Genomic DNA, 25,257 nt, shown 5'->3' with positions numbered 1-25,257 from the left:
ACTGGTAGATAGGCATCCGTGCATTGATTTACCCCATTTATACAGCGGCGTATTCTCGCTGTATCGATCAGTGGAGGTGGGATGAGGTGGGATTCGAACCCGAGACCTTGAGGTGACAAGCTCCAGAAATAAGATCACTTCTGCAGGAAGTGACCTGAAGGACTCTGCGGTGGCTGTGGGTGACACTTTCTCAGTGATACTATAAACACACGTCGCTGTGTTTATAAAAGATATAGTTTATTTCTGCCTCTTTCTCTCTCCGATCGATCCGATCGTACGGTGCGACTCCCGAGGCCGCGGGCGGGACGATCGGGCGGCGCTGCGTACGCGTTCGGCTCCGCGGTCCCAATGCGTGTCAACAGAAGGAAGAAAAGGAAGCCTGTGGTCAAGATGGGAAACTGCTGCCCCGCCACCCAGCAGCTCGCCTCCGCAGAGGAACGGAAGGGGCTGCTGGTCGACGCCAAGGCGAAGGAGGGACACGTGGGGAAGCGGAAGGGGTCCCGGAGCCAAATGGGTCCCCAGGACAAGCTGCAGAGAGACGGGGATGTAGCTGCCCCCGGTGATGCTCATGAAACATGGTAACCGCCTGCTCGTGACACCACCTCTTATTTATGTAACACTCAGCTATTTTGCATGTTTAAAAAAGTACGTTTTTATTATTTATTTATCTTTACACCATTGATTGGAGGAGGCTCGCGCGGCACTGCGGCGATTTCCTTGTTAAGCAGATAAAACAAGCATGGATAAACTTCTGCGCATAAGAATGAAATCGAAATTGCTATGAGATTAACCTAGTCTAAAAAGACAGCGTTTTATGTTTAGCTGCACAATTTTTTTTATTAAAATTATAGGACCATGAAGTATGTATTCCAGCTCCTGTCGCTTTGGTTGTACCGGGGAAGCTATATATGTGCGAACCCGAACGTAACTGGGAAGTGTAGTTTCGTATTCGTGAGATCGCCATAGCTACCGTCTTTCTGCAGCAGCCTTGGCGACATCCATTTCCCAGCATTCCAGTCGGTCACTCTCGCGATAACGCCGCGTCACTTTTTTTTTTAAAAAACTCCGACGAGAAGAGGGTGTGTTGCTGGGTTAATTTTTTAGTTTATTTACCAAGAAGCTGTTTGTAGTTGAACTACGCGACGTGGAGGACGTTATTTATTTTTTAAAGAAGACAGTTTAATACGGTATTCTTTGTTTCTTCAAAAGTTCTTTCCTGGACTTTGATACGTCAGCCAGTAAGTTAGTTTTGAAAGTGTCAGAGAGCTGTCATGGTGGCTTATCGGCGCCTTTCAATCAGGGTAAACTTAACTTGTATCTCGTTTTAGGAGATATATCGCCTGTTTAATGGGTATTTTGCCTCAGTCTTGCTCTGTTTTTCTTGCTCTGTGGTAAAATGGTGTACAATCAGCCCTCAGTCAGACAGTAAGTACTGAGAGACTAGTCAGGCCTGTTTCTCGGGTCTTTACTCTATTATTTACTTTCTTTTCTCCGTATCCAGCGCCTTCCTTCAGAACTTTCATCCAGAAACCAGAACTGCTGGTCAACAACAGTAACCCACTCCTAGTAATTTATATAAGCCTAAGGAGTCCATTAGCCTAGGAGGCCATGGCCAGGATTATAGCTTTTAAACATTAATGAATGCATGAAATTAATAATATATAATAATGTGTTATTCTAGTAAATGGTCATCTGTCCTATTTGTTTCTTTCTCTTGTGCCTTTCTTCAGTGCTCCGTGTCTCCGCGCGAGAAGAACGCTCTATAAAATTGAACTGAATCGAATTAAACCGCATTACACCATGTTCCTACAAAAACACTGATGATGGGAAGTCAGTGTGTTGTGCAATTTCAGCAACACATCTAGAGTGTAGAGTTCAGATTAGAACAAATGGAAGTTACTGTTACAAGGTAAATGCTGTTTATCTGGCGCATCTGGTACTGTAGTGGTTAGAGCTGCTGCCTTTAGACTTAAAGGTTGCGGGTTTGAATCCCACCTCCAGCTGTCGTATCCTTGAAATGAGTCACTTACCCTAAATTGCTTCAGTGAAGTTACCCAGCTGTATAAATGGGTAAATAACTGTAGGTAGATCAAATTTGTAAGTTGTTCTGCAGAAAAGCATCACTGACATGAATGATTCTATATGTTTAGGGATGAGTAGTTGACTAGTGCTCAATGAGTTAGATATTAAAGTGTGAGATGTAACCAAAGTGGAGTATTACTGACACACACGCTGACTGAAACCGCTCCTCGGCAAACCGGAGCCTAACTCTGCAACACATGGTGCAGGGCTGGAGGGGACACACCCAGGAGAGGATGCCAGTCTGTCACAAGACACCCCAAACAGGACTTGAATCCCAACCCACTGCAGCACCTTGCCCCTGATTACTTGGACAAATTAGGTGTTTTTTTTTTTTTACATCTATGTCCATTTAGCTGATTTGAAGCATTCAGGTTGTATATTTATGCTTTTCTCCAAAGGAACTTACAGTGTTAATATACCTACAGTTACTTACCCATTTATACAGCTGAGTAATTTTACTGGAGCAAGTTACAGTAAATACTTTGTTCATGGGTACTGTAGCTTCAGGTGAGATTCAAACCTGTGACCTTTGTATCCAAAGGCAGCAGCTCTAACCATTACACTACCACCTCTCTCCTCCAGTTCTATGCTAAGATACTGAAAACTATGTATTCATATATAACAAATGTTTGTTTATCCTATTTATGTATACAGCTGTTTTTTTTTAAACTGTATCAGTAATGTACCTTTATTAAAGGATTTGAACCTGGGTCCTTCCTATAGCAAGGTGATTGTTCTAACCACTACATTACAATGCCAGTTAGTGTCATTAGAACTTGCAGGTTTCCTGATGTTATTAAACTAAATTTTGCTGAGATCTTTGTTCATGCCCATTTACTCAGTAAGGTATTCTTCAGGTATCAATTCAGGGTAGACTCTGCAGTTAAGGGTATTACAGCAGGAGAAGGATTTGAACAGGTAACCTTCAGATTTGAAAACTAAAGCCCAAAGACTTGTGGTGTTCTCCGTGCCAGGGGAGGAGAGGGAGCTGATGGGTGGAGTGATGCTGATCCGGTGAATCCAAGGTCCTGTGTGGAGGTTCATAAGGAGTCCAAGGCTGAGGAGGAGCACAGCAGAGACGCCTCGCTGCCACATGTCAACAATCTCTCCTGTCCTGTGGAAGACACGCACATTAACAACTTTGACACCAGTGTCGAGGATCAGTGTCTAGCAGGCAAAATAGCGGACGCCTCCAGCACATCGGTGGACAAACACAAAGACAAGTGCCCTCTAGAAGTGGAAGACAAACAGACTGCAGCTTCCTTTGAAAAGTCTGAGGTTTTCCAGAACAGCACAATATCTCAGTCGGACACCCAAGCGGAACATCCCTCCAGTAGCAGCCTCTCTGAGGACGCATCTGCAGAGCATGGTGATGGAGACCTTCTCAGAGACCCCAGCAGGTGAGGCTCTCAATTACAGGAATGTGGGTTTAGGAGATTCTACCTTTATCAGATGGAAATGATGCCACTGGTGTTTGTGGCAAATCAGTTTGAATGAAGAGCACTTCAGTAACTTTCTGGGAGGTGGACACAGGTTTCCTGTAGAATGTGGGTTAAAAAAAAATCATCAGAAACATAGCTTGCAGCATTATTTATTTCACCTAAGGGTGTATACACAATACACATGCTTCACGTTTTAAGATTCGTGGCAGAAGGTTCAGTAGTACAACAGTGTTTAATCCTGTGACCTTTTGGTAGCTTTTCCAGCATCTTTGCTTTTGTTGTATTTGCTGTTGGGTCCATGGACAGCAGGGTCAGGCAAATTGACATTTTAGGTATAAAGTCTGAGTGTTAAACCTTTGTTTTGTTGTCCTCCTTTGTCTTTATTCAAGTGTTGTCAAAAGTAGATGTCCTTAATTTAGAGAGACATTGTCCTGTACCATATTTATAGCGTTCTAATGAGTTGAAGATGCCATCAATGGAAAATATGTCAGCGGAGATTCCAAACGTGTGTAGTGATGTCCGTTAAATGTGGTGATGACTAATAACCATACACGTTTGAAAATTATGTATATATATATTTTTGGGTTGACTGTGGTCATCTGATGCAGCACTTAACTTGCTAGGCCATTTTGAAATGTGAATTCTTCCAGTAAACTTGAAGGAAATAAAAGCCACATGGGTGGTGGTGGGGGGAATCAATGAGCCATTTACCTTTCGGTGTTTTCTTCTGTCAACGCAGCGTGCCACTCGAGGCAGATGTGACCGCTGGCATGTGTTCAGGCAGAAGCTTAACAGACAGCAGTGGAGAGAAAAGTGAGGCTGACATGCCGAAGAAGCTGAAGACGAAGCAGAGGTCCACAGACGAGAACCAGGGTGGTCAAATGTCAAAAAAGGATGCAGAATCGTCACCTGTCAAGAGGTGAGTAACAGCTTCCCCCAGGGGGCGCTCACACACTGTATGACTGTACCGCTTTGTTGAACCGTTGAGTAAAGGATCGTAACCCCTTTTAGATACTTGCTTTGGTTTTGTGTTCTTACACAGTAAACGCAATTATATGTATTACTTTACATTAAATATGTATATTTCTAGAAAAGTCACAAGTTGTGTCTTTAATTTTCATTATCTTCCCCACTTTTTGGTGTAGGGTAACTTGGAGTGCTAGGTGATGAACTTTACAATGTTTTATCCATTTATACAGCAGGGTATTCTAACTTTATATTTAGAGTAAGTACTTTGATCACAGCGGTATTACAAAAGCATCAGCTAAATGAATAAATGTAAATGTAAGGACTCTTTGTGTATTTTCACAGTGATGCTTGCAAGGAAGAGAGAGCCAGGAATTCCCAGGCTGGGTCCGCAGCGGCGAGTGACCCATCGTCTCGATACAGCGATGAGCAGCCGCAGGGAGGCAAGCAGGATTTCGGGGGAGACGCGAGCAAAACCGATGCTGGTTCGCGACGGGACAGTGTCAATAAATCTTCAGCCAAAGTCCAGGAAGTTCCAGCCAACCAGAATAAAGGTCCCCCCAGTGTGGTGAGAGAAGAACCAATGAAAGGAGAAAGTGGTTCAAATGAAATGGAAGAGGACAGCAGGTATGTGTATGAGGACTTCATGAAATTCATTTCATTGCAAGTAAAACAAAAAGATTGATTTGTAAGGTATTTTAGGATGTACTTTTCCTGAGCAGAAAAGACAGACATGCATTTTTTATTTATTTTTTTTTTTTTTTGGATCCTATAAAGATTTTTTTTTAATGACTAGCCAGGTGTTTAAGTGGTACTGGTACACATGTTTCTGTAGTTATGAACACAATTTGTTTGTAAATCCAAAGTCACTTCACACTGTCAGAGTCGAAGCCTAATAAAACGGAGGTCTCACAATTTTTGTGGATTAGACTGTGCAAAACTCTCCAATATAGCTAAAACAATTTAAAAAAAAAAAAAGAAAAAACATTGAAATGACTGAAAATAAAAATTTCCACTAACTCTTTTTCAGTGTCTATTAAAGTTTCACTATTGATAATAAAGTCTGAGAAACAGCAGACAGGAGCTGTAAATACTGTGGAAGCCCATTGAATAACACTGTCCCACATTCCTTATTCTGAGTGCGTTTTATTTCCTTTTGCCAGCAGGGTGCTTAAACACAGGTAGATTTCTCTCTGAATCAAACTCGTAGAAAATGGAACCGTTAAATGAATGCAGTTAAAAGTTACAGTATATGAACAAACTGAAAAATGTTTTTTGTGATTTTGCCATTTGTTAGATGAGGAACTAACGTACGTGATTTAGCAGCCTTTGACTGGTTTTCCTCCTCTAGGTGTTCGAGATGAAATGGGAACTCTTGGTGCCCTCAATTCCTCTGGCGTTTTTACTTTATCCCAACACATGGCTGTTTTTCGTGCCTGTGTTTAGTCTGGATCATAATCAGCGTGGTGTGTGAATAAGTGCTCCTGAAATACAGCTGGATGCGTGGATTCGCATCACATAAAAATTAATACCCAGCTTCCTCATTCCTGTTTTGCGTCCTCGGTCCTCGTATATCCCCCTAACTATGCTCCTCCCTCTCATCTCTGGCATTTTCTGCTCCTGTAGGCTTGATGGTCTTCCGTAACATTCCGTTGTAAACATTTTAATTTGCCATTATTTTACTGGCAAAATAATAATTGTCCTTGTCGAAGTGCCGAACAGATGGTTGTATGAAGTTTTCATTAAAAATCTCCTTTTTTTTTCTTTTTTTCTTTAAATGTTTCTTTTATTTACACCCCCCCCTCCCCCCCCCCCCCCCAAGCGAGGTGGACCTCTATAGAGGAGTTGAAGAGATCGAGGAAGAACGGCTCAAGAAGGAGGAACTGCAAGTGCAGGAGTCAGTTGCAGATGCGCTGCTCGCTCTCCGTATGTATGACTATAATCCCAACCCCTCTGTCTTGGTTCTCTAACCAGTGAGAACATTATTGCCTTTGTTTGTTTGCTTTAGACCCCCCGACCTCCCCGCGCTCTCTCTTATGTACTAACCATTGGCCCTGGTGTTGACGGGAGTTAGGAGCATGGCAGCACTACTTCTTAGCCATGGTTCTCAGTTACACGGGGACAGAGGCCATGGAGAAGATGCTGAGATGGGGAGCATGGTCCAAAGGTCCTGCTTCTCCTCAGTGCACCTCTTTGGTTTTTACACCAGGAAACACAACCTGTGAACCTGAGGACAGGAGCAGTGTGGCAGCAGAGGTGGACCTCCTCTTCTACAGCCAGATGGAATGGAGGGGCAACACAGCCAAGAGCGCCCTCATCAGGAAGGTACAACAGTGTGAAAACTGCACATCTGGATACGTGTGGTGGAGTTGAACAGCCGCCACCCGGCAAGCAGTAAACCTGTTGAGGCTCGTGGTTTTTTTCCTCCAGACTAATTCAGGCTTAATTATCACCTGTTGGCCTTGGGACCTGAGCCAGTGATGGTGTTTTGAATAACCAGCTGTTATGTATGCTGTGCCCCCAGGGTTATGAGGAGGTGTCGCACACTTTTCAGAGCCTCCGCCGTGTGAGGGGAGACAACTACTGCGCTCTGAGGGCCACCCTCTTCCAAGTTCTTTCCCAGGATCACCCGCTTCCTGATTGGCTCCAGCAAGGCGATATCGCCCAGGTCCATCAAGTAGAACGTAGCAGTAACACACTAATTAGACCACACAAATACCACAGAGGGCTGTGTGATATTTATGTATGAGGTGGACTTCCGCCCAGAGGGTTGTGGACTTGGCACTAGATATTGCTGTCCAGCCTGGCACTTTCTCACAAATGAAAAAGAGCAATAATCTTGTATGTTTCCACTGTGATTAAACGGCACATTCCTCACCAGCCAGCACAGTGTGACCTTCAACTTTCGTTGCTGTGCCTCTTGATTTGTCTTTACTGAGAGCCCTGCCTTAGGATACGCTAATGCTGTCGATATTGAGCGAGACTTGCAGCTTTTCTTATGCTCACTGCAGCGTATTTTAAGTTATGTACTTCAAACTATTACAGTGGGTTCTTCCCAGAACTTGAAGCCTGAAGGGTGCTGCTTCAAGTCTGTCCTCCAACTGTGTGATTAGAAACCTGCAGTTAGCGGTTAAAACTGAGGGATCTGGTGATATCTGTTTCAGTGGCCAGAGGAGCTGCTGGCAACAGAGGAGCTTATTGGCCAGTGGAGGTTTCCCTTGGACCACAGGGATGGCGATTCAATACCGTCCTCTGTTGAGCAGCTGAAACTCTACCTGAACCTCTTGAGGAAAAGGGTACGTTGTCATCTGCAGTGTTTCGTCTGACTCTGAGAGCGGTCTGCACGCCAGCTCATGTTCTGCTCCACTGGTTTATGTTGTCAAATGTAGTTCAGAGAGGCCCCTGTGTTACGGGCTGCTTTGGGTTCTTTTAAAACAGATGAGCGCTTGGATCTCGTCTTTGACAAACGTGTATAATGCCCACCCTACGTCTGTAGCAAAATTATAGGTATTTACTCTGGTTGTCATGGGCTACAAATGAACCCAAAGATGCTGTTCAGCCAAAATATTTTCAGTACTTCTAAGTGACTTTAATCTTTGTCTTTTAATATTCTCTGGCAGCATCAATCCTCAAATGCTGTAACCTCCAAGGTAGCCATAGTAAATATGTCATTTCAAATTAGAGCATGTCATTTGAAGAGTCTTAACAGAAGATTTTAAACGATAGAATATCAGGTAAGCGAGTGAACGTTGTACATTAAAGTTATCTTTTTTGGGGGATATGAAACGCGTGACAGTGGCACTCAGCCGCCAAGGCACGCAACCCCCAGGAGAGACATGAGATTTGCGAAGAGGTCTTCCAGGGTGGCGAGGAGGAGTATGGCCTGCTGGAAGCGGTCAAGTTCCTGATGCTGCGCATGGCCATGGAGCTTCATGGCCGTATGTTGCGGGACGAGCCAGTGCCGGTCTTCTGCTGGCTGCTCTTCGCCCGTGATTCCTCCGACTGCCCGCGCACATTCCTCACGAACCACCTCTGCCATGTTGGTTTCAGCGGTGGCCTTGAACAGGTGAGTCTGCGTTCGGCACGCTTGCTTTGTTTGAGCTGTCCCCTTTAGCTGTGGTGGGTGCAGATCTGATCTATCAGTCATCTCTTTTGTTCCAGGTTATGATTGCAGGCTCATGTCTTTTATTGAATTCTATGTTACACAAATGGGAAATGCTTTTGGAGATGAAAGGATTGTATGTTTTGTATTTTGGATAACAAGTTTGATTCCACCTCTGACATCTGAATTAGTCTTCTGCCACATAACGAGTGCTCATATTACATGAATTTGGAATTAAAAATGTGTGCAATTTATACCTTAAAGTTAGCATACCAAGCTCACATAATATCTTACAAGAACGGAAATTTCTGTTCAAAAACAGCCTTTGGGTAATGTCAAACACCTCAGGGGGTGAGCGGACCCCCTCAACACCTGGCGTGGCTTCTTCTGCACACTGCCGTTGTAATCGTGTCGCTCAGAGTATCCTGTAAAATCATGTAAGTTTGGTTACCTTACCAGGAGATTTGCATGAAGACATTGTGTAAGCAAAGGTTGTATTTGTCATCCCCCCACTTATACCTTGTCTATGGTGATGTAACATTAGGTTTGTTCACTGAACTACTTGCAGCGATTTACCTACTTGTATGGTTGAGTAATTTTTACTGGACTAATTCAGAATAAGGACCTCAGAAGGGATTCAAACCAGGAACCTTCTCATTGTGAGGCACTGTCCCGTTAGTAATTGTGACAAGTGTTGCTCTGAAGTGCATTAAGTTGGGTAGTTAAATCCATATAGTGAAGGAGAGGTGGTGGGAGGTGTATTGTTGACACCTTTCTCCTAGGTGGAGATGTTTCTGCTGGGCTACACTCTACAGAGGACGATCAAAGTGTACCGGCTATACAAGACCAAGACACAGGAGTTTGTGACGTACTACCCCGATGACCACAAGGAGGATTGGCCCCACGTTTGTCTGGTCACAGAGGATGACCGTCACTACAACATTCCCGTGGTTAAGAGGGAGAAAGAGAGCTGAGCTTGTCGAATTCCCAAAATAAGCTTCAGCTCACCCTATGCTCTTCTGTTTAATGAAGTAGCTGTGATGTTTTAGTAAACTTGAAAACAGATTCAGGATATTTCCTGACAGCCAGGACTTAGCACTTTACAGTGATCAGTAAACACCTGGCAAAAATGCCTTCTTGAGGGCTTAGGCCCTTGAATAAGGCACAATAGACAACTATTAATATTTATCTGTATGACATACAGAATTCTGTTTGGTTTAACTACTGCAGCTGATACTTTGGTTCTCTTGTCAGGCTCTAGTCCATCTTAGATTCACACCCCCCCCCCCCCATGATTGTCATTTGTTCAGCTGATGGGAGAATTTCTCAGCCTAACCCAAATGTGTGGGCAGAGGAACATTTTGAAAGCATTATGCAAAAGGAAAACAAAAGCAGCAGCAATCCCACAGCCTGCCAGGGCTGCCAGAATGATAACCATACAATTTCCATGGGATCCTTGTTGACTTGAGATGACTGACCAGCATCTACTGGGGCCTGAGTGTATTTAAGTCTCTGCTGCTTCGGAAGAGGGGCCTGGAAGTGTAGTGACCATGAATGTGCAACTTTAAATTGTATGATAGTCTAGCATTGCCTTAAATAACCTCTACTTGTTGCACTGTTTCTTAGTTGAACACTTCTGAACTTGGTCCTGAATTTTTGAAAAAACTGGTATGTTGCTGGTAATCTATAGGTTATAGATTTGTGAAGTGGGGAAAGAGGTCCTTCTAGGACCATTTAAGAAAAATCTGAAATACATGTAAATGTATACAATTTTAATATCAAGTTCAGGAACCATTTACAAAAAAATGTGACAACTGTAAAATTGAAATTGCACTATGTTTAGCCCTCCTTTTGACAATTTTGGATGGATTTCTGCTTTGTCAAAATAATGGCTTTTTCAGTACTTCAAAATCACTTGTGCAAATGTACTGAACAGAAGTTGGATTAAACAAGAAAAACAATACAACTGAGCCACCGAATCACCCTTTAATCACTTATTGTCCCTTTTTCTTTAACTGTAACATCATAAATCCAGTATTGCACTGGTCGGGAATTAGGCAGTTGCTAACTACAAAAAAAGTCTATACACCAGCTAGTTTGAAGGGAAAAAAAAACCTATAGAAGCTTTGACACCTTGTAGTTGTGCATCTTTAACATAGGACTATGCACCATTTACTAAAAGGACTAACACAGCTAGACAACCATGCAAGGTATGGAGATACATCCTGAGATTGAAAGAGATGCCCTAGTCAGCTGGGGGGGAATTGCAAATGACATGCCATTATAAAAAAAAAAAAAAAAAGCTACAGAACACCCCTCCCCACATCCAGTCCCACCGTGGCATCCTGTCCTCATCCCGACCTGCGTCAGATAATACAATATGTCACCCATAAAAAAGGAAACTGGTAACAATATTTGTACACCTATAACATGATAAAAAAATATGTTCTTTAAATGGCACCAATGCACCAACCCGGCACTCACACATCATGAGAAACAGTCCCCCCCCCCCCCCTTGATACTCAACTTAAATAGAACTCAATAGCTATAGAATATCTGCTTTTTTTTCTACCTGCACCACCAGCGACTCAAGCTGAAGCACTTAACCTGGAATCTGGGCATCGCGGCCCCTCGGGAGCTCTGCAGCAGTTACGAAGCACAAAGGTCAGAGCACTTGGACCTCAGGCCATTTAAGCTTTTCTTATACATTCAAAGTAAAAAGTCTTAGTTGTCCAAGCAATTAAAGTTATTCTATAGAAATTTTTATTTTTTTTGGTAAATGGTTCATAAATGTGAAGGACGGCAGCACAAGAAGTTCAGCGTACATGGAACAGATACGAGACTGCTTTGGTACAAATTGGCGTCTTCGCTTTTGTACCTTCCTGCCTCCGCAGTGACCACGCGGGAGACGGAAGACCCTGCGCGTCTTTGTGAATATTTTCTTAGAGGATAAGTTGCGGTACACGAACCCGCTTTCAACAGTTGTGTCGCGTCACTGGTACACGTACACAAAAGGTTCCTCTTGGAGTCAAGTGACTTTCATAATTAAAAAAAAAAAAAAAAACCAACACAATGAAGATCGGGGGTAGCCCACAGGTCACATCATGGGGGGGTCAGTCAGCTCAAGTCAGGTCCTGCCACCCCTTTTCAGGTAAGGGAGTGTTAAACAGGCAGCGCTTAGCAAATTCACTACTGTCCCGGTACAAAAGTGACCCCTCCTTCCTCGGCTATATCCTCCTGGACATAGCAAATCTACTCGTCCTCCTCCCGCAGTTCCAGGATGTCGTCGATCTGGTTGCGGGACCCTTCGTTCATGGGTGCCGAGTCCTCGCAAGCAGCTCTGTCTTCGTTGTCCGTGTCTTTCTTTTTCTTCTGAAAGGAGATTTTGAGACAGAAGGGTTGAAACTCCAAGATCAAGCAAAATTCCCCAGCTACCAACGTACTAAATCAATAACTGAGCTGCACCGACCCATGAACCCTTATGAATTAGTTTTCCCAGAGTACTTTTCAGCTCAAATAATTCATAATGTAGTTGATAATTCTAGTCCTTCAATCAGTGGCTCCCTATGATGGCAGTTAAATTTTACTGGTCACAATTGATCAACTATTACAGGCTGATAAGATTATAAGGTTTAAACTGACAAAAAAGTCTACCAACTGAATAAATGTAAAACATTTTGCCCAGGGCCAAGCAAGAAATATTAGATTGAGTTTCCATAAATTTGTGGTTTCCATCTTATTAATATCATAACTCATAATTCTGGTTTCATCTTATGAATATAGTTCTTACTCTCCACTAAAGTTCTAATGTTCCTGAATCACTGTTACCAGAAACAGCTGCTGGATAAATATTACCAAAAGATTTATACTGTATTCCAGAAATCTCATGATTGTTAAAAAAAATTGATAATCATCTGAGACCCCTGGACTTTGAGGGGCCTTTATTACCAAGACAAAGTCACCTGCTGGAGAGAATCATTTACATTTGTTGAAAGTTATTTGTGCATTATGAGCTTCTTACCACCCTCCCCAACACCAGAATCAAAAACATGGACCATTCATCTATTTTGTCATCTGCAGCAGATCATTTAATTTTTTTTTTTTTTTGGGGAATAAATTGACCCCCCCCGCTTAATCAGCCTTATTGGGGGTTTACCGCACCTGTTTTCGGTAGACATAACAAGCAGCTATTGCCACCATGGTGGACTCTCCCAGGAAGCCGGCAAGCAGAGACCCTACGCCCAGTGTGGCACCGTGCACCCTGCAACACAAGTCGGAACATAGCTCACACACCAGGCAACGTGCAGTTCACACAATCAGAACACACACCCACATGGCCAACCGTGCTTGTGTAACTGCACCACAAAATGAAATTTAAAAAAAAAAAAAAAGCCTGCTCTTTAAGTAAATTCACACAGCACATGTGTTTTGACACATTTGTGTAAAGTACAGTTACATTAAGACATCCTGCTTGTGGCTGTATCAATAACCCAACCAGCACAATGTGATCAGGTTCCCATGTTGGCATTCACCTTAAACATCAGCACAAGCTGAACAAAAATTCTTGAGGCCTGGATACGGTTGACAAATAGCTGTTCAAGTTCTGATATTTCGCTAGAGAAAGGGCATGACAATGGGTTTCTCTCTTTGTTCCTGGAAGACTGAAGGTGAATCACCCTTCCATTATTCAGCTCTCACTGTTGATTAAAGGTCTGAGGGGTAGAAGACAACAAGCCAGCAAGGCGACAACGCCGTGCAGTCCCAACAGGGTAAGAACGGGTATTTGACCTGAGCTCAGACCCCCAAAGACGATGCCCACGCAACCTTCCCAGTTAGCGAGTGAATTATTGATGCAGCCTGGTGAATAATTCGTGCCGAAGTCACTGACAGCGATGCCGAAATTTACTTGTGATCTTTCTACTGGTGGACAGGGGTTACGAGACTCTCACTTTGAATATGGGACAAAAACAAAACAAAAAATTCCTGAGGGACTGGCAGCTGCACTTCTGGGGGAAAATTAACCAGAAACAAATCAGGGAGGGGCACCACAGATAGCACCGGTTCTTCACACCTTTTGGGCACTGCGTTTCAATCTTCCTCAGTCTGTGGAGTTGTGGTGTTCTCCCCATGTTCACGTCGATGTCCCCGAGGTGCTTTCGTTTCCTCCCACACTCCAAAGACATGTTTCAGGCGAAGTGGTGACTCCGAATTGTCCTTAACGAGTGTGTGGTTGCCTTGCGATGGACTGGCATCCCGGCCACCTTGTACAGTCATATCCCTTGCATCCAGAAGGCACCCAGGACTATTACAACCCTACGCTGGACAAGAGTTTATCGATAGCTGGACAGATGAAATATGGGAAATACTTTCATTTCCTCACTCTGCCAATTTCACGTGAGCAGAATCAAATTCATAGGACAATGTGAGTTCTGGATGATCCATTACTAGTTTAATGGAAAGAGCACAGGAAGCCACTCCCCACTGTATTGGCGTTTTAACTTTCCAACCAAAAATTAATTACACCACGATAAAAATTTTCATAATCCTAGGCGATGGCCCTACTTCCATACATACAATGAGAGCGAAAATGCTGTTCAACATTTATTCGGTTTCCCAGACTTCTTTAGTGAATGGAAATTTCTAGTTTGGCAACAGACCCTTTGGAATGTATTGTCTCCTGCTGCCTGAAGCAAAATCAGATGTGTATGAACTCTGTTGCAGGCGATTTGGTTCCAACATGCCCATGAAGTAGACAGGATGTTATGCACTTTCTAAGCAAAGTGCAAAGAACATGGGTTGGGAGAGTCCACATGACAACATGTGGGTGGGAAGTAGACATCTAATCCAGGCATTTCAATATGTAACGGTAAGAAAGATTAGTGAAAAGCTTTTAAATTGACTTCATATTATTATAAAATTTTAGTTAGATAATTGTTTTGTTGGCAAGTTGCCCTTAGTGAACCTATTTAGATTATGTAATCACTTCATTGTTTACCTTTAGTGGTCCCTTCCGCAGTTGGAAATAATCATGGCCATAAAATGTCTAGTTTCCTCAGAGGTGCAAAATGCGTAAATGTTTTCACCCAAGCAAAGAGTTACGGACAAGCTCTCTTATTCCTTTGTCTTCCAGCCTAGAGAGCAGTAAATCATTTGTCTGTCAGCTATAAGGTTGTGAAATGAATGTGAGTGAGGGGTTAAATGTCAGTGATGGACCAATAGCCAATGGGGGGGGGGGGGGGGGGGTGCGCGTCTACCGTCACGTTTATTTCACCACATCAGGTACAGAACAAGTCTGTAAATACCACTTAAGTGAACAGGAAATTTGTCTTTGGTGACTGGAATGGATTTTAAAATATGAAAATTGATAGAATATTTGTCTAAGACTACATTAGTAGTCCGTTTCCTTCCATCTGTCCTGGGGAGGAGTGCAATGGAAACAGGCTGACCATCCAGGCACGGGCCTTCCTTTTCCCAGCCTCAATCTCCAGTTTCTCTTGAAGGATGTCCAGGTGTTCCCAGACCAACAGATATCTACTCCTTTCAACACGTCCTGGGTCAGCCACGGGTCTCCTCCTACTGGGAAGTGCCCAGTACAGCCAACTAGGGTATTCTTATTACTATGCTCACAGCACCTCATCCGTCTTCTCTCAAGCCGGAGGAGTCCGCTCCGGTGCTCTCCTGAATTGCCAAAAACTCTTCACCCTTCTGCAGACAGTGAGCCCAGTGATCAGTCTGGGAAGTACTATCATGGCCACTTCTCTCCACAATCTTGTTCTTTTAGTTTCTACCCTTGTTGTTCACTGGGAAGAACTCCAACTGCATGGTCCTCAGCTGGGGGCTTGAGCATATCCCGACACCTGCCTCCTTTCACGAGGAAGAACTTCAGAGTAAGAAAGAGAGATGACCACTCAAGAAATCTGGAGGTGAGACCCACTATATCTAGCCGGTACTTCCCTATCTACACCATCAGCTCAGACTCTTTCCTTGACAGAGGAGTGACTGTGTTCCCAGAGCCAGTTGCATTCCCCGGGTCCAGAGCTCATACCACCCAGCCCTACCACATGGTTGGCACTGCACCCAGTCCCCATCTTTCATCTTGCAGATGAGTCCACAAGTTGTCCTCATGGAACTCAAATGAACAACCGAACGTAAGGGTAGACAGCGCAGAGGTCACGACTGGTAAGTAAACAAACATACCCCAGGTACGGCAGCACAATGAGACTGGCGATGAGGACGATAATGCGCAGCACAGAGCTGGGAGCCAAGACGAAGGTCTTCTTCAAAGTCATCAACCAGCCGGTGAGATGAGCTCGAACCGTCACTGGAAAGAGGCACAGAGGCCCAGGTTACAAAAGCCGGACAAACGATTCTTACTTTCAAAAATAATTATAATACCGTATAAATCACACAATCGGAAACTCAAACGTCAGCGTTTGTCAGCCGTTATTTATGGTCTTCTGCAACATATTTAAGGAAATTGGTTCTTATTCGGCCAGTGTTGAGTAGTTAAAATTTGACAAAAGGATTAATTCATCTCAGAAATGAACACAGAACCGCTGGGAAGTAAAATTTCATTATGCAGTGCAATACATTTTTACACTATTAGACAAATAAAAGACAGTTTGGTTCAAAGAGGATCTTTACAATGAAAGGAAACGAATTTATGGCGGGGCTAGTTTGATAACATTGAAATTTCTCTTTTTTATGGGCAGCAGTTGAAAAACCAGTTTGGACCTTTGGAGGCCAAATGCATTTGTTTCATAAGACAATAGAAACAAATGCTAATGGTAAGTCTCGGAAAAGCTGGCCTGATATTATTTACTATTATTTCATTGCTTAGCTGACCTTATCATCCACAGTGACCTGCCATATTAGATCCATGTATGTAGCTGTATAATTTTACTAGAGCAATCAAGGGAAAGGATACTTATCAATGGGTGGGAGTTGAACCTACAAGCTTCAGGTTACAAGACCATGACCTATACAGCACCTACACACACACAGGCTGAAACTGCTTGTCCCAAGGGGGTCACGGTGAACCGGAGCCTAATTCGGCAACACAGTGCACAAGGCTGAAGGGGGAGGGGGACACACACCCAGGACTGGACACCAGGCAGTCGCAAGGCACCCCAAGCAGGACTCGAACCCCAGACCCGCCAGAGAGCGGGACCTGGTCAAACCCACTGTGCCACTGCATCCCCCACAGCACCTACTGCAAAGCAAAATATGTTTATGGTGTTTAAGGTGAGTGTGCGATAGGCCTGTCCATGGTTGGTTGTGGACAAGGGAAGGAATGCAATCCCACAGTTTAATAGAACTGGGCACATTCCAGTGTATTCTCTTTGGGAAGGAACACAAAACCTTCCTCACCCGCTGGACTTTAAATGCTCCAGAAAGCATCTCTAGATGGTTGCTCGTCACGTCTCGGCACACGGATGAGGGTACTGCGGCATGGCGAGCGTTACGCTGCGTGACGCCAAAGCGCAAAACATCCCTTCACCGCAAGTGGACCATTTGGGTCGCTGGCAGTCAGGATGCATCTCTGGAACCCGCAGGCGGGAGCAGCGGCAAACGCCCATTGGCAGTTTGGAGGGTTGCGCCAGCGTGTGGGAAGGACAGCGGCCTATGCAATGGTTTACCTGGAAACGGGAAGAAGGAGAAGATCCGTAGCGGTGTGACGCAGAGCGCCGCAAAGGCCTCGTTCACCCCGATGATGTCCACCAGGATCTTCTCCGAGATGTGAGGGGTCCAGAACACCACGAAGCACAGCTGCACAGACGAGAGACGGAGGCATTCATCAGATGACCAAAGGCAGTCATCTCCAGCTGGAGTGGACACCTATAGACCTTTCACAGCTCCAACAAACTCTGAGCCCAGGGCACATTTCCACATCCTTTAAGGTCCTCTGGATTTTACATTTAGATTTATTCTTTATTTCACTGATGCTTTTCTCCAAAGCAACTTGTAAACTTGTTACAATGTTATTTACCCATTTATACAGCTGGAACACTAAAAGAATCAATCACTTTACTAGGGTAAGTCTAGGTTTGTATTCTAAACTACTGTATACTAAACTATGTACAATGATTTACTCATTTATACAGCAGGGTAATTCTTACTATATCAGTGCAGGGTAAATACTTCAGTCATTGGTGCTACAGAGAAATCCTAACTCGGGCCCTTTGTCACCAGACTTGCTGACATCATTTGAGAATGCCAACAGAGTTATTAAACAACTGCAGCAGGGAAAGGCCAAAGCAGCAGATGGCAAAATCCACACTATCTGTCCATAAAATATTACCTTTTTCGGACACCACCGCATATTATTTATTCACGCGACTGCACTCCAGACATGCCTGCGCTACCTGTCTGCAGGAATGTAGGTGCAGTGCTTCACTTCAGCCGTCCCATTCAGTCTGGGAAAAGCCCAACAATTTACCACATGCTAAAAATCGCACATTAACCAGAAACCCAAACCCTAACGCCCCCCTGCAGGCTTTCGCCATACTGCGTTTCATGGCCACACACTCCTGGGTTCCTCAATCCTTCAATTCCCCCCCTCCCCCCTCCAGGCAGTGGAGGACGACTGCTTTTCATCACCCAGGGGACCATTTTTGACAGATTGTCACTGTGTACCAGATGCTTACATTGGACCTCCATCCTAGTGCATCCAAATTTTTCATCTTTGCTTTCTGTTCTAAATAAGCCTGGTGTGCTTTTGCATTCCAAGGTCCACGTGAGTGAGTGCGAGTGGGAATGAGCACGTGCAGGTGGGGCTGTCCCACTCCGACCAGGCATGCTCGCCCCAGCATGACCCTGCAGCCCCCCCCGAGGAACGGCACCCAGGCTTTGGGTGGGCGGCTCCTCTCTTGTTTACAGGGGAGGAAACATGTGGAAGAGCGCGCTCGCCACCCTGCATGCATGATAGCTTCCCGTTTTGAGCAGCAGCTCGTTAAAATACCACAAGCAGATCGGAGCCTGCAGAGAAGGCGGCGCTCGGCCGTTGTCTTCCTGCTCCTATCAGAAAGACCGCGATCTACAATGGGGAAAAATGCAGCTTACCTGTAGGCTAGTTCACGGGACAGGACCGAACGTGCCGGGCCGGGCCAAAACATTGTAAACAAACAGGTCATGGGGGGGTGGGGGGTACTGCGTCTGAGGGCTTTAATTTCTTCCAGAAAGCGATCCCTGCTGCTTTTTGGGAACTGAATGTTTTAAGGGCACTTTACAGGCAAATGCGGAGGAACACGAGGACCCAGACTACACTCGTGAGGTTCTGGCAAAAGTGTGCAACTGCTGTACTATAAAAACAAACAAAACAGTCTTCATCTTTACAGCCTTTGCAGTTCCATCAATACACATCATTTAGGTATTTAGCTACTAGGTAAATTGTTTACCCAATACAGGGTCACAGCGGTCTGGAGCCTGTCCCAGATTTACATAAAATTTGTTACACTGTGTAATCTTATGTAAATTTTTTTTGCATTTTCCATTTAGTTTTGTTAAACGTACTTTTGGCTTTAGATTGTACTGTCACTTTTTAGGGTAATATTCCACATTCTTGAAATTAGCAAATTTTAGCACCACGTTCTGAACACCAAATATTCCGGTACTTTTCAGGATCTGATGCTTTCTGGAATATTTTGGTACCTTCTACAATTTTCCAATGGCTGTAAAGTACCAAACTAAAACTGACTCTAGAGGTAGTAGTGGTATTTTTGTATTCAGCAAACTTTAATCATAACCAGCAGAGAGAAGGGGGGGGAGAAAGCCAACATAATTAAGAATTTAGAAAAACTGTTACATTGTGTTATTGTTATGAACAAAAGTCTTGGGTGCCTGTCTGGCATCAGACAAAAACATGCGTAAAGAGCTGTCGGTAGGATGGAATTTTGGCTGGCAGGCCCCCACGCCTCCTGTCCGCAGGTCAACAACAGACTTGTAAACGCGTTGCACGGGAACGGCCCCCCCGCGTTGTCGTTTGCCAAATCACGGCTCTAATGAAGACCTGTCAAAAAGGCGAATGCGGCAGGGAGTCCGGCGGAGGAGCAAGATTGCAGGCTGGGATTAATGTCGGTCAAGAGACCCCTTGTTAGGCGGTCAACCGAGCAGAGCTGCCGCCACGGCCAGAAACACCCATTAGGCTGCACCACCCTGATCCGGCCAGTCAAGGGAAATGCACAGAATCTGTTTGGATCACTTTTCATATCTGGTTCGTGTACATCTTACCGTGTTCATATCCACTGAATGCTGAATGTTCAGCTTTAACTCATTAAATTCTATATTGTTCATTAGTCACATGGTTTTCTCTTCTCTCCAGTCAGGGATCATCACCACCATCGCTGTTAAAATTGCGGGGCATGCTGACAGCGCATACAGCCGGTGCTTTGCAGTTCCTCGGTGGGTGAGAGGTTCGAGTCCAGCTCTGGTTGTGAAGTTTGCATGTTTCTCCCTGTATTTGCACTCATTAGACACGCGTGGAAGGCAACACTAGGAAACCACTTCCGCTCCTACCTTACCTTGGAAAGCACACAAATGGTCACCATGAGTCAGTCTCAGCTTGGAGGCAACTTTCAGCCACCCATTATTATTATTATTATTGAGCAGACACCTAAGGTGACTTAAAATGTTGGACATGCTACCCTATGCTACTTACAGGAATATGGGGGCAAGGGATTTGAACCCCGTCCCTTTCCCAAGCCCAGTCAAAGCCCTTCCGTTCCTAAGGTGTCCACAGGGCAGCTGTCTCTCCCCACCAGCCCTCCCCTGGGCCCCCACTCTGGGTCCCACGAGCCCAGTCCAACAGAATGCATTCGACAGTGCGAGAAGGACATTCTCCCTCACAGGTTAGCAAAACCCGTTCCTGCCGAAAGGTGCTTTTGCAGAGAAGCTCTGCTGACAAACAGCAGCTCGCACATCTGTGCCTGCCTGTCATCATTTCCTACAGCCAGCCTGCAACACCACCGCTTACAACACGGGGATGGTTGACAAGGAGGGGGAGAGGTTACAGCTACCACCTTTTTCCCTGGAATTTAAGCAACTTAACAGATCTTTAAAATACATCTTGAAGCAGTTGCTAAAGATTTACACACATTTCCCTCTACTTAAGCTTTTTTTAATCTCTCTATGATTTAAAAAAAAAAAAAAAAAAAAATCTTCCTTTAAATATTCCCAATTTGGGTCTTGTCACTGAAAGACATTCTGAAGAAACTACACATTGCGTTATCAAACCAGGGCAAAAAGCAGACAGAGGTCTTTTGGGGGGGGAGAATAAGGAAGGAGAAAAGAGGAAAGGGGAGAAGAAGGGGGGAGAGAGGAAAAAAAAAAAAAAAAAAAAAAAAGTGTGGTAGTGGAAAAAAGGAACAAGTTGCAAGTTTTCCACCCCTTTGCCCCCCCATACAGAACAAGTTCTGTGAAAACGGCTCTCAAAGACATCACATTTTCCCCTTGTGTGAGGGGAAAGAGTCAGGGATGACTGCACTGGCACAGAGCCTCTCTCCAGATTCATACTCATCCCCTGTCACACTGTAAAATTAACCCTTCGCTGTAACATTGGTTGGTTGCAAGAACTCTGTAAACAGTTCTGTGTACCAGCAACATTATTACCTGGGATTACCTGTACATGCAGTGATTTAACCCTTGGTTATGTTCCGGTCAAATTTAACCCATTTACAAGTTTTATATGCCATAAATATGATTTCTTTCATCTGGTTGCCATAAAGGCAACATGACAACATCCACAGCAGGCATCTGAACACATAAAACTAATGATCACCAGTTGTACTTAATGTGAGTAAAACACAAATACAGTCATTCATCACATCAGGGGTGTGTTTGGTTACATCTGGCCAGCTGTAGGGTAACTGAGCATCAAATTCCACATTCAGGAGTTCTCCCTCCCTCTGTCTCACACACACAGGTATCAGTGCAGTGACATGTGGTCTATAGGCTATAAATTCCAAAACAAAGGGTATTAACTTGTGATAATGACTTGAAGCAACAATGTTTAAAAAGGTGTATTACAACATTGGATTATAATAAACATTGTATTATTGCTTCATAAGCAATTATAATAGGGTCAATTAATTTTGGATGGGAACACCAACACTAGAAAGCTGTTTCAAACACAACCCAAGGGTTAATGTGTTAGGGCTTCCCCTGGCTGCACGTTTCACCCAAACCAATGAGCACAAACTGTTCTGTAATATATACAACCAAACAAGAATATAAAATAAAAAAATTTTTTTTTTTTTTTTTTTTTTTTTTTAAATTTCACAGCAAACATATAGAAATAAAACCACCCAAAAATATCCGTTTCTTACCGTAATGGAAAGCGCCAGGCACACAAAAGTGAACTTCTTGATGTGCGACTTTGTGACCATGGCACCGCCGCTAGTCAGCTTATTACTGGGGTTGTTCTGGTATTGAAAGACAGAGTTGGTGGGGGGGAAAGGGGAAGAGAAGAGGGGGAGAAAGAAGAGGAAAAAAAAAAAAGTGTATGAAATACAGCTTGGTAATCACAGTACCGAAATGTCAATTTATCATCATCATCATCATCATCATCCAACTGATACCTTTGTTCAAGGTTTCTTATAACATTAATCAAGCTTACCATGATTTTCCCCATCTATACAGTATTCTTATATCAACTGAATGTACCTTAATCAAGGGGACTACATCAGGAACGGAGGTCTAAAGAGAGCATCTTCAGATTGTAAAGCAACAGCACTACCTAGTATTCCATCTAGTGCTTGCTTTCCTTTTGTGAATTTCCTTCATTTATTCTTTTCACCAAGTCTTCATGACATTAAGGTTACGTAGATCTTCAAAAAAAGCGGTCATCGCTTTGGTCATCTTAGAGGTGCATCTATTACAGAAGGGCAGTCTTATGAGAAGACTAATCAGTTAAAATTTAACAAAAAAACTATGTTGTGCAGTGATGGAAAAAAAAGTCGTCACCTCACTATCAAACCCAAATAAATGAATCACAACTATACTTATTCAAGGCTTGTTTGAACTTGTTGAATATTAGTCATGCGGCAGTTAGTCCCTCTCTTAAAACTGATCTCAACAAAAAGGATTAACGAACGTCACGCTTCCTCTACAAAGAAGCCATGCGAAGAAGCCAGAGAAGGGCCACAAACGCCTTTATTTCTGGAAATTTCCACTGCCTATAATGAAAATGTTAGGTGGGGAAACTCACGACTGTTCTAGTCCTCAAAAAGACTTTTACATCAGTTTCCTGTAGACGCCTACAGCTAATTCCAAAAGGCCCCCTTTTCATGCACCGCCTTGTTAAATGTAGCACTCAATTGTGTCTTCATCACCCATCCTTCCTCTGCACATTCTCCGCAGGCCCCCGATGTCAGCACATGCTACGGGTCAGTCAGTCCGTCCTCCTTCACGTTCTTGTCTTTGTAAACCTCCATCTGCACTCTACTCGCTTACCCGAGAGAACAACACGCAAATCCGTAACGCCACACGTCACAGAGCTAAAGTAAATATTTCCACATACATAGATCTACTGGGTTGGCAACATCACTTTGCTCTGTACTCTCAAAATCCCCAGTTTCCATTAAAGACCCCGGAAGTTCATTATTCAAAAGTTCAACAGTCATCTTACCCCGTGTATTATTGTATCTGTCTATTTTTCCCCCACTTAATACACTAATCTAAAAGCACAGAAAGTGTGACGATGGATTGCACAAGCACACATACAGTTACCACAGGGCCGATGGATAAATCACGTCAACCACAGATGATGATATCAGCAATTGTTTACTGATCATTTTGCACACAAAGCAAAACGAGCAAATAAAAACACGATTCAACATTCTAAACAAGTTATTTATGAAGCTGATTCTGTTAAAATTGAATGAGTTGCAATCTCTTAACATTGTTAAATCTTAAGATGTTACTTTTTATTTACTATTTTCTTTGGAACTCATATAACATTGGGAGGGAGCTGCAAGGCATTCAGGTGATTGAGCAACAATAAAAAACACAGATTACATAACCAGAGTGTTTGACACTACAGGCGAGTGCAGGTCTGCTTGACAAGCGATGGGGGTTGTCCTTTGTGTGTGTGGTTGACTTGTGGCTTTAATGAAAAGTTCTTCCTGCTCTAACAGATACCTTGGCTCACATAATACATGGGGATGATTTAATGGCTACTTTCTTTGCTACACAACACACAGTTATGTAACTCGCAAATGTATTAATACTTTGCTATTTATTTGATGACAAAGAGCATAAGGTTGTATAAAGGAAAAAGGGAAGGCTTGTATATCATAAAATATCCCGGTGTGGTTCAAGTTACAGATTTCTGAAGATTAAAACTGCTAAAAATAAACTGGAATATATTTTCTTCATTGTTCTTTTTTTTAAATTCCTTTTGGCTGCAGATAAGGGGGGGGAGGAAGAAAAACGCAACCAGTTTTCCATGCCCAGCCACTAATTGGCAGTAAAAGGCACCTGAAGAGGACATGAGTAAGGAAGTTCTATTTTATTATAACTTCATCTGAGGTCTGACAGAACATAACCAAGGAATAAATGAGGGAACCTGCATTGTGTAGCTTTTATTCATTGCGATTCAATGGTAAAAGTGACCTGATTTGTGTTATGACTTAACATAGACTTATGATTGTAAGTGTGAAGTGACCTAGTTAGGAGCAAAGTCCAGAGGATCAATAGCAGATGTTAAAGTCCAAGTGGATCAAAAGTTATTTCATTCCAGGTGATGAGTTGCTGACAGTAACCGAGCGGTCGTCTCTTACCTTGTCGAAGGCTGGGTAGACCGCCCGCAGCTCCGTCAGCCAGCCGTAGGGCATGTGACCCACAGGGTAAGTAGCAGTGAGCACAGCCACGGCCTGCAAAACACCCAAAACCGAGTAAATAAGTCAGAGGTGTGGAGAGCAGTCAGCTTGAGGATCCTCTAAGGAATCCATCCCTACGAACAGCATGGTGTTGACTTTCACCCCGACCAGTGCGAGTTTGAGAACCGTGCTCCCGCTGGCACAGGCTGACCTTCTCCTTTCCGTACGATGTATGGACTGCGTGAAGAACCCAATCCCAGTTAACAGGACAGCACTCAGGGAAAACTGTGCAAACCATGACACCTTGGTTTGACAGGCACCGTGCAGGGAACTCAAACTGTCACTGGTTCAAACTGAAAGAGGTAGTAAGGCACTGTGACTAAAAGCCACCAAAAAAAATAATGTAAAAAGTAACTGATGAATTTATTTAAACCCCCCCCCCCCAACCTGTGGCCATCATGATTATGCAACAGCAACAAGCAGCAGGGCTTCCTACATCTGCTGTCTGTCCTCTCCAGGCAGTTCAGCTCATTACATCCTGTTGCTCATCTGCACTCTCCAGACATACTTATTTTAAAAAGGTAATTAATTGTCGTCCATTCTCTTGCTCAGTCCGCTCCCAAGCTCTGGAACGACAACCTTGTCGAGACCACACCTGCTCCCAGTCTCCTGAAGTTCAATCACCTCACGAAGAAGCGCCTCTTCACACCACATTGGAACCCTTCAGCCCCGCTCTGTTGAGACAATCTGTGACCTTAACCGAACACGCATGTCTCACTCAGCTCTTGCAAGACACCCGATTCTATACCACACTGATATTTTATTTCACCAACCGTTGGATGTCATCAAA

General features: G+C 43.9%; 2 protein-coding genes across 2 annotated transcripts in view; one reads left to right on the top strand and one right to left on the bottom strand.

Annotated features, from left to right (window-relative positions):
* Positions 1-303: 303 nt before the first annotated feature.
* Positions 304-11,656, top strand: otulinb (OTU deubiquitinase with linear linkage specificity b). The gene is made up of 10 exons (XM_018757766.2): positions 304-578; positions 3,057-3,482; positions 4,264-4,443; positions 4,836-5,117; positions 6,313-6,416; positions 6,700-6,815; positions 7,015-7,158; positions 7,655-7,786; positions 8,287-8,556; positions 9,375-11,656. Exons 1-10 carry the CDS (start codon positions 349-351, stop codon positions 9,564-9,566), a joined length of 2,076 nt encoding a protein of 691 aa, XP_018613282.2. The 5' UTR covers positions 304-348; the 3' UTR covers positions 9,567-11,656.
* Positions 11,333-25,257, bottom strand: part of ankhb (ANKH inorganic pyrophosphate transport regulator b) — a 32,162-nt gene continuing 18,237 nt past the window's right edge. The window contains exons 7-12 of the mRNA XM_018757767.2: positions 24,369-24,461; positions 21,915-22,010; positions 17,232-17,361; positions 15,790-15,913; positions 12,754-12,853; positions 11,333-11,964 (exon numbers count right to left, since the gene is read on the bottom strand). Coding sequence (XP_018613283.1) covers positions 11,845-11,964; positions 12,754-12,853; positions 15,790-15,913; positions 17,232-17,361; positions 21,915-22,010; positions 24,369-24,461 — 663 coding nt within the window. The 3' untranslated portion in view covers positions 11,333-11,844. The remainder of the gene's footprint in view (positions 11,965-12,753; positions 12,854-15,789; positions 15,914-17,231; positions 17,362-21,914; positions 22,011-24,368; positions 24,462-25,257) is intronic.

Source organism: Scleropages formosus, chromosome 7 (genome assembly GCF_900964775.1).
Source record: "Scleropages formosus chromosome 7, fSclFor1.1, whole genome shotgun sequence".
Lineage (NCBI taxonomy): Eukaryota > Metazoa > Chordata > Actinopteri > Osteoglossiformes > Osteoglossidae > Scleropages > Scleropages formosus.
Note: the sequence above shows the minus strand (reverse complement) of the source record. Positions and strands in the feature narration are given on the sequence as shown.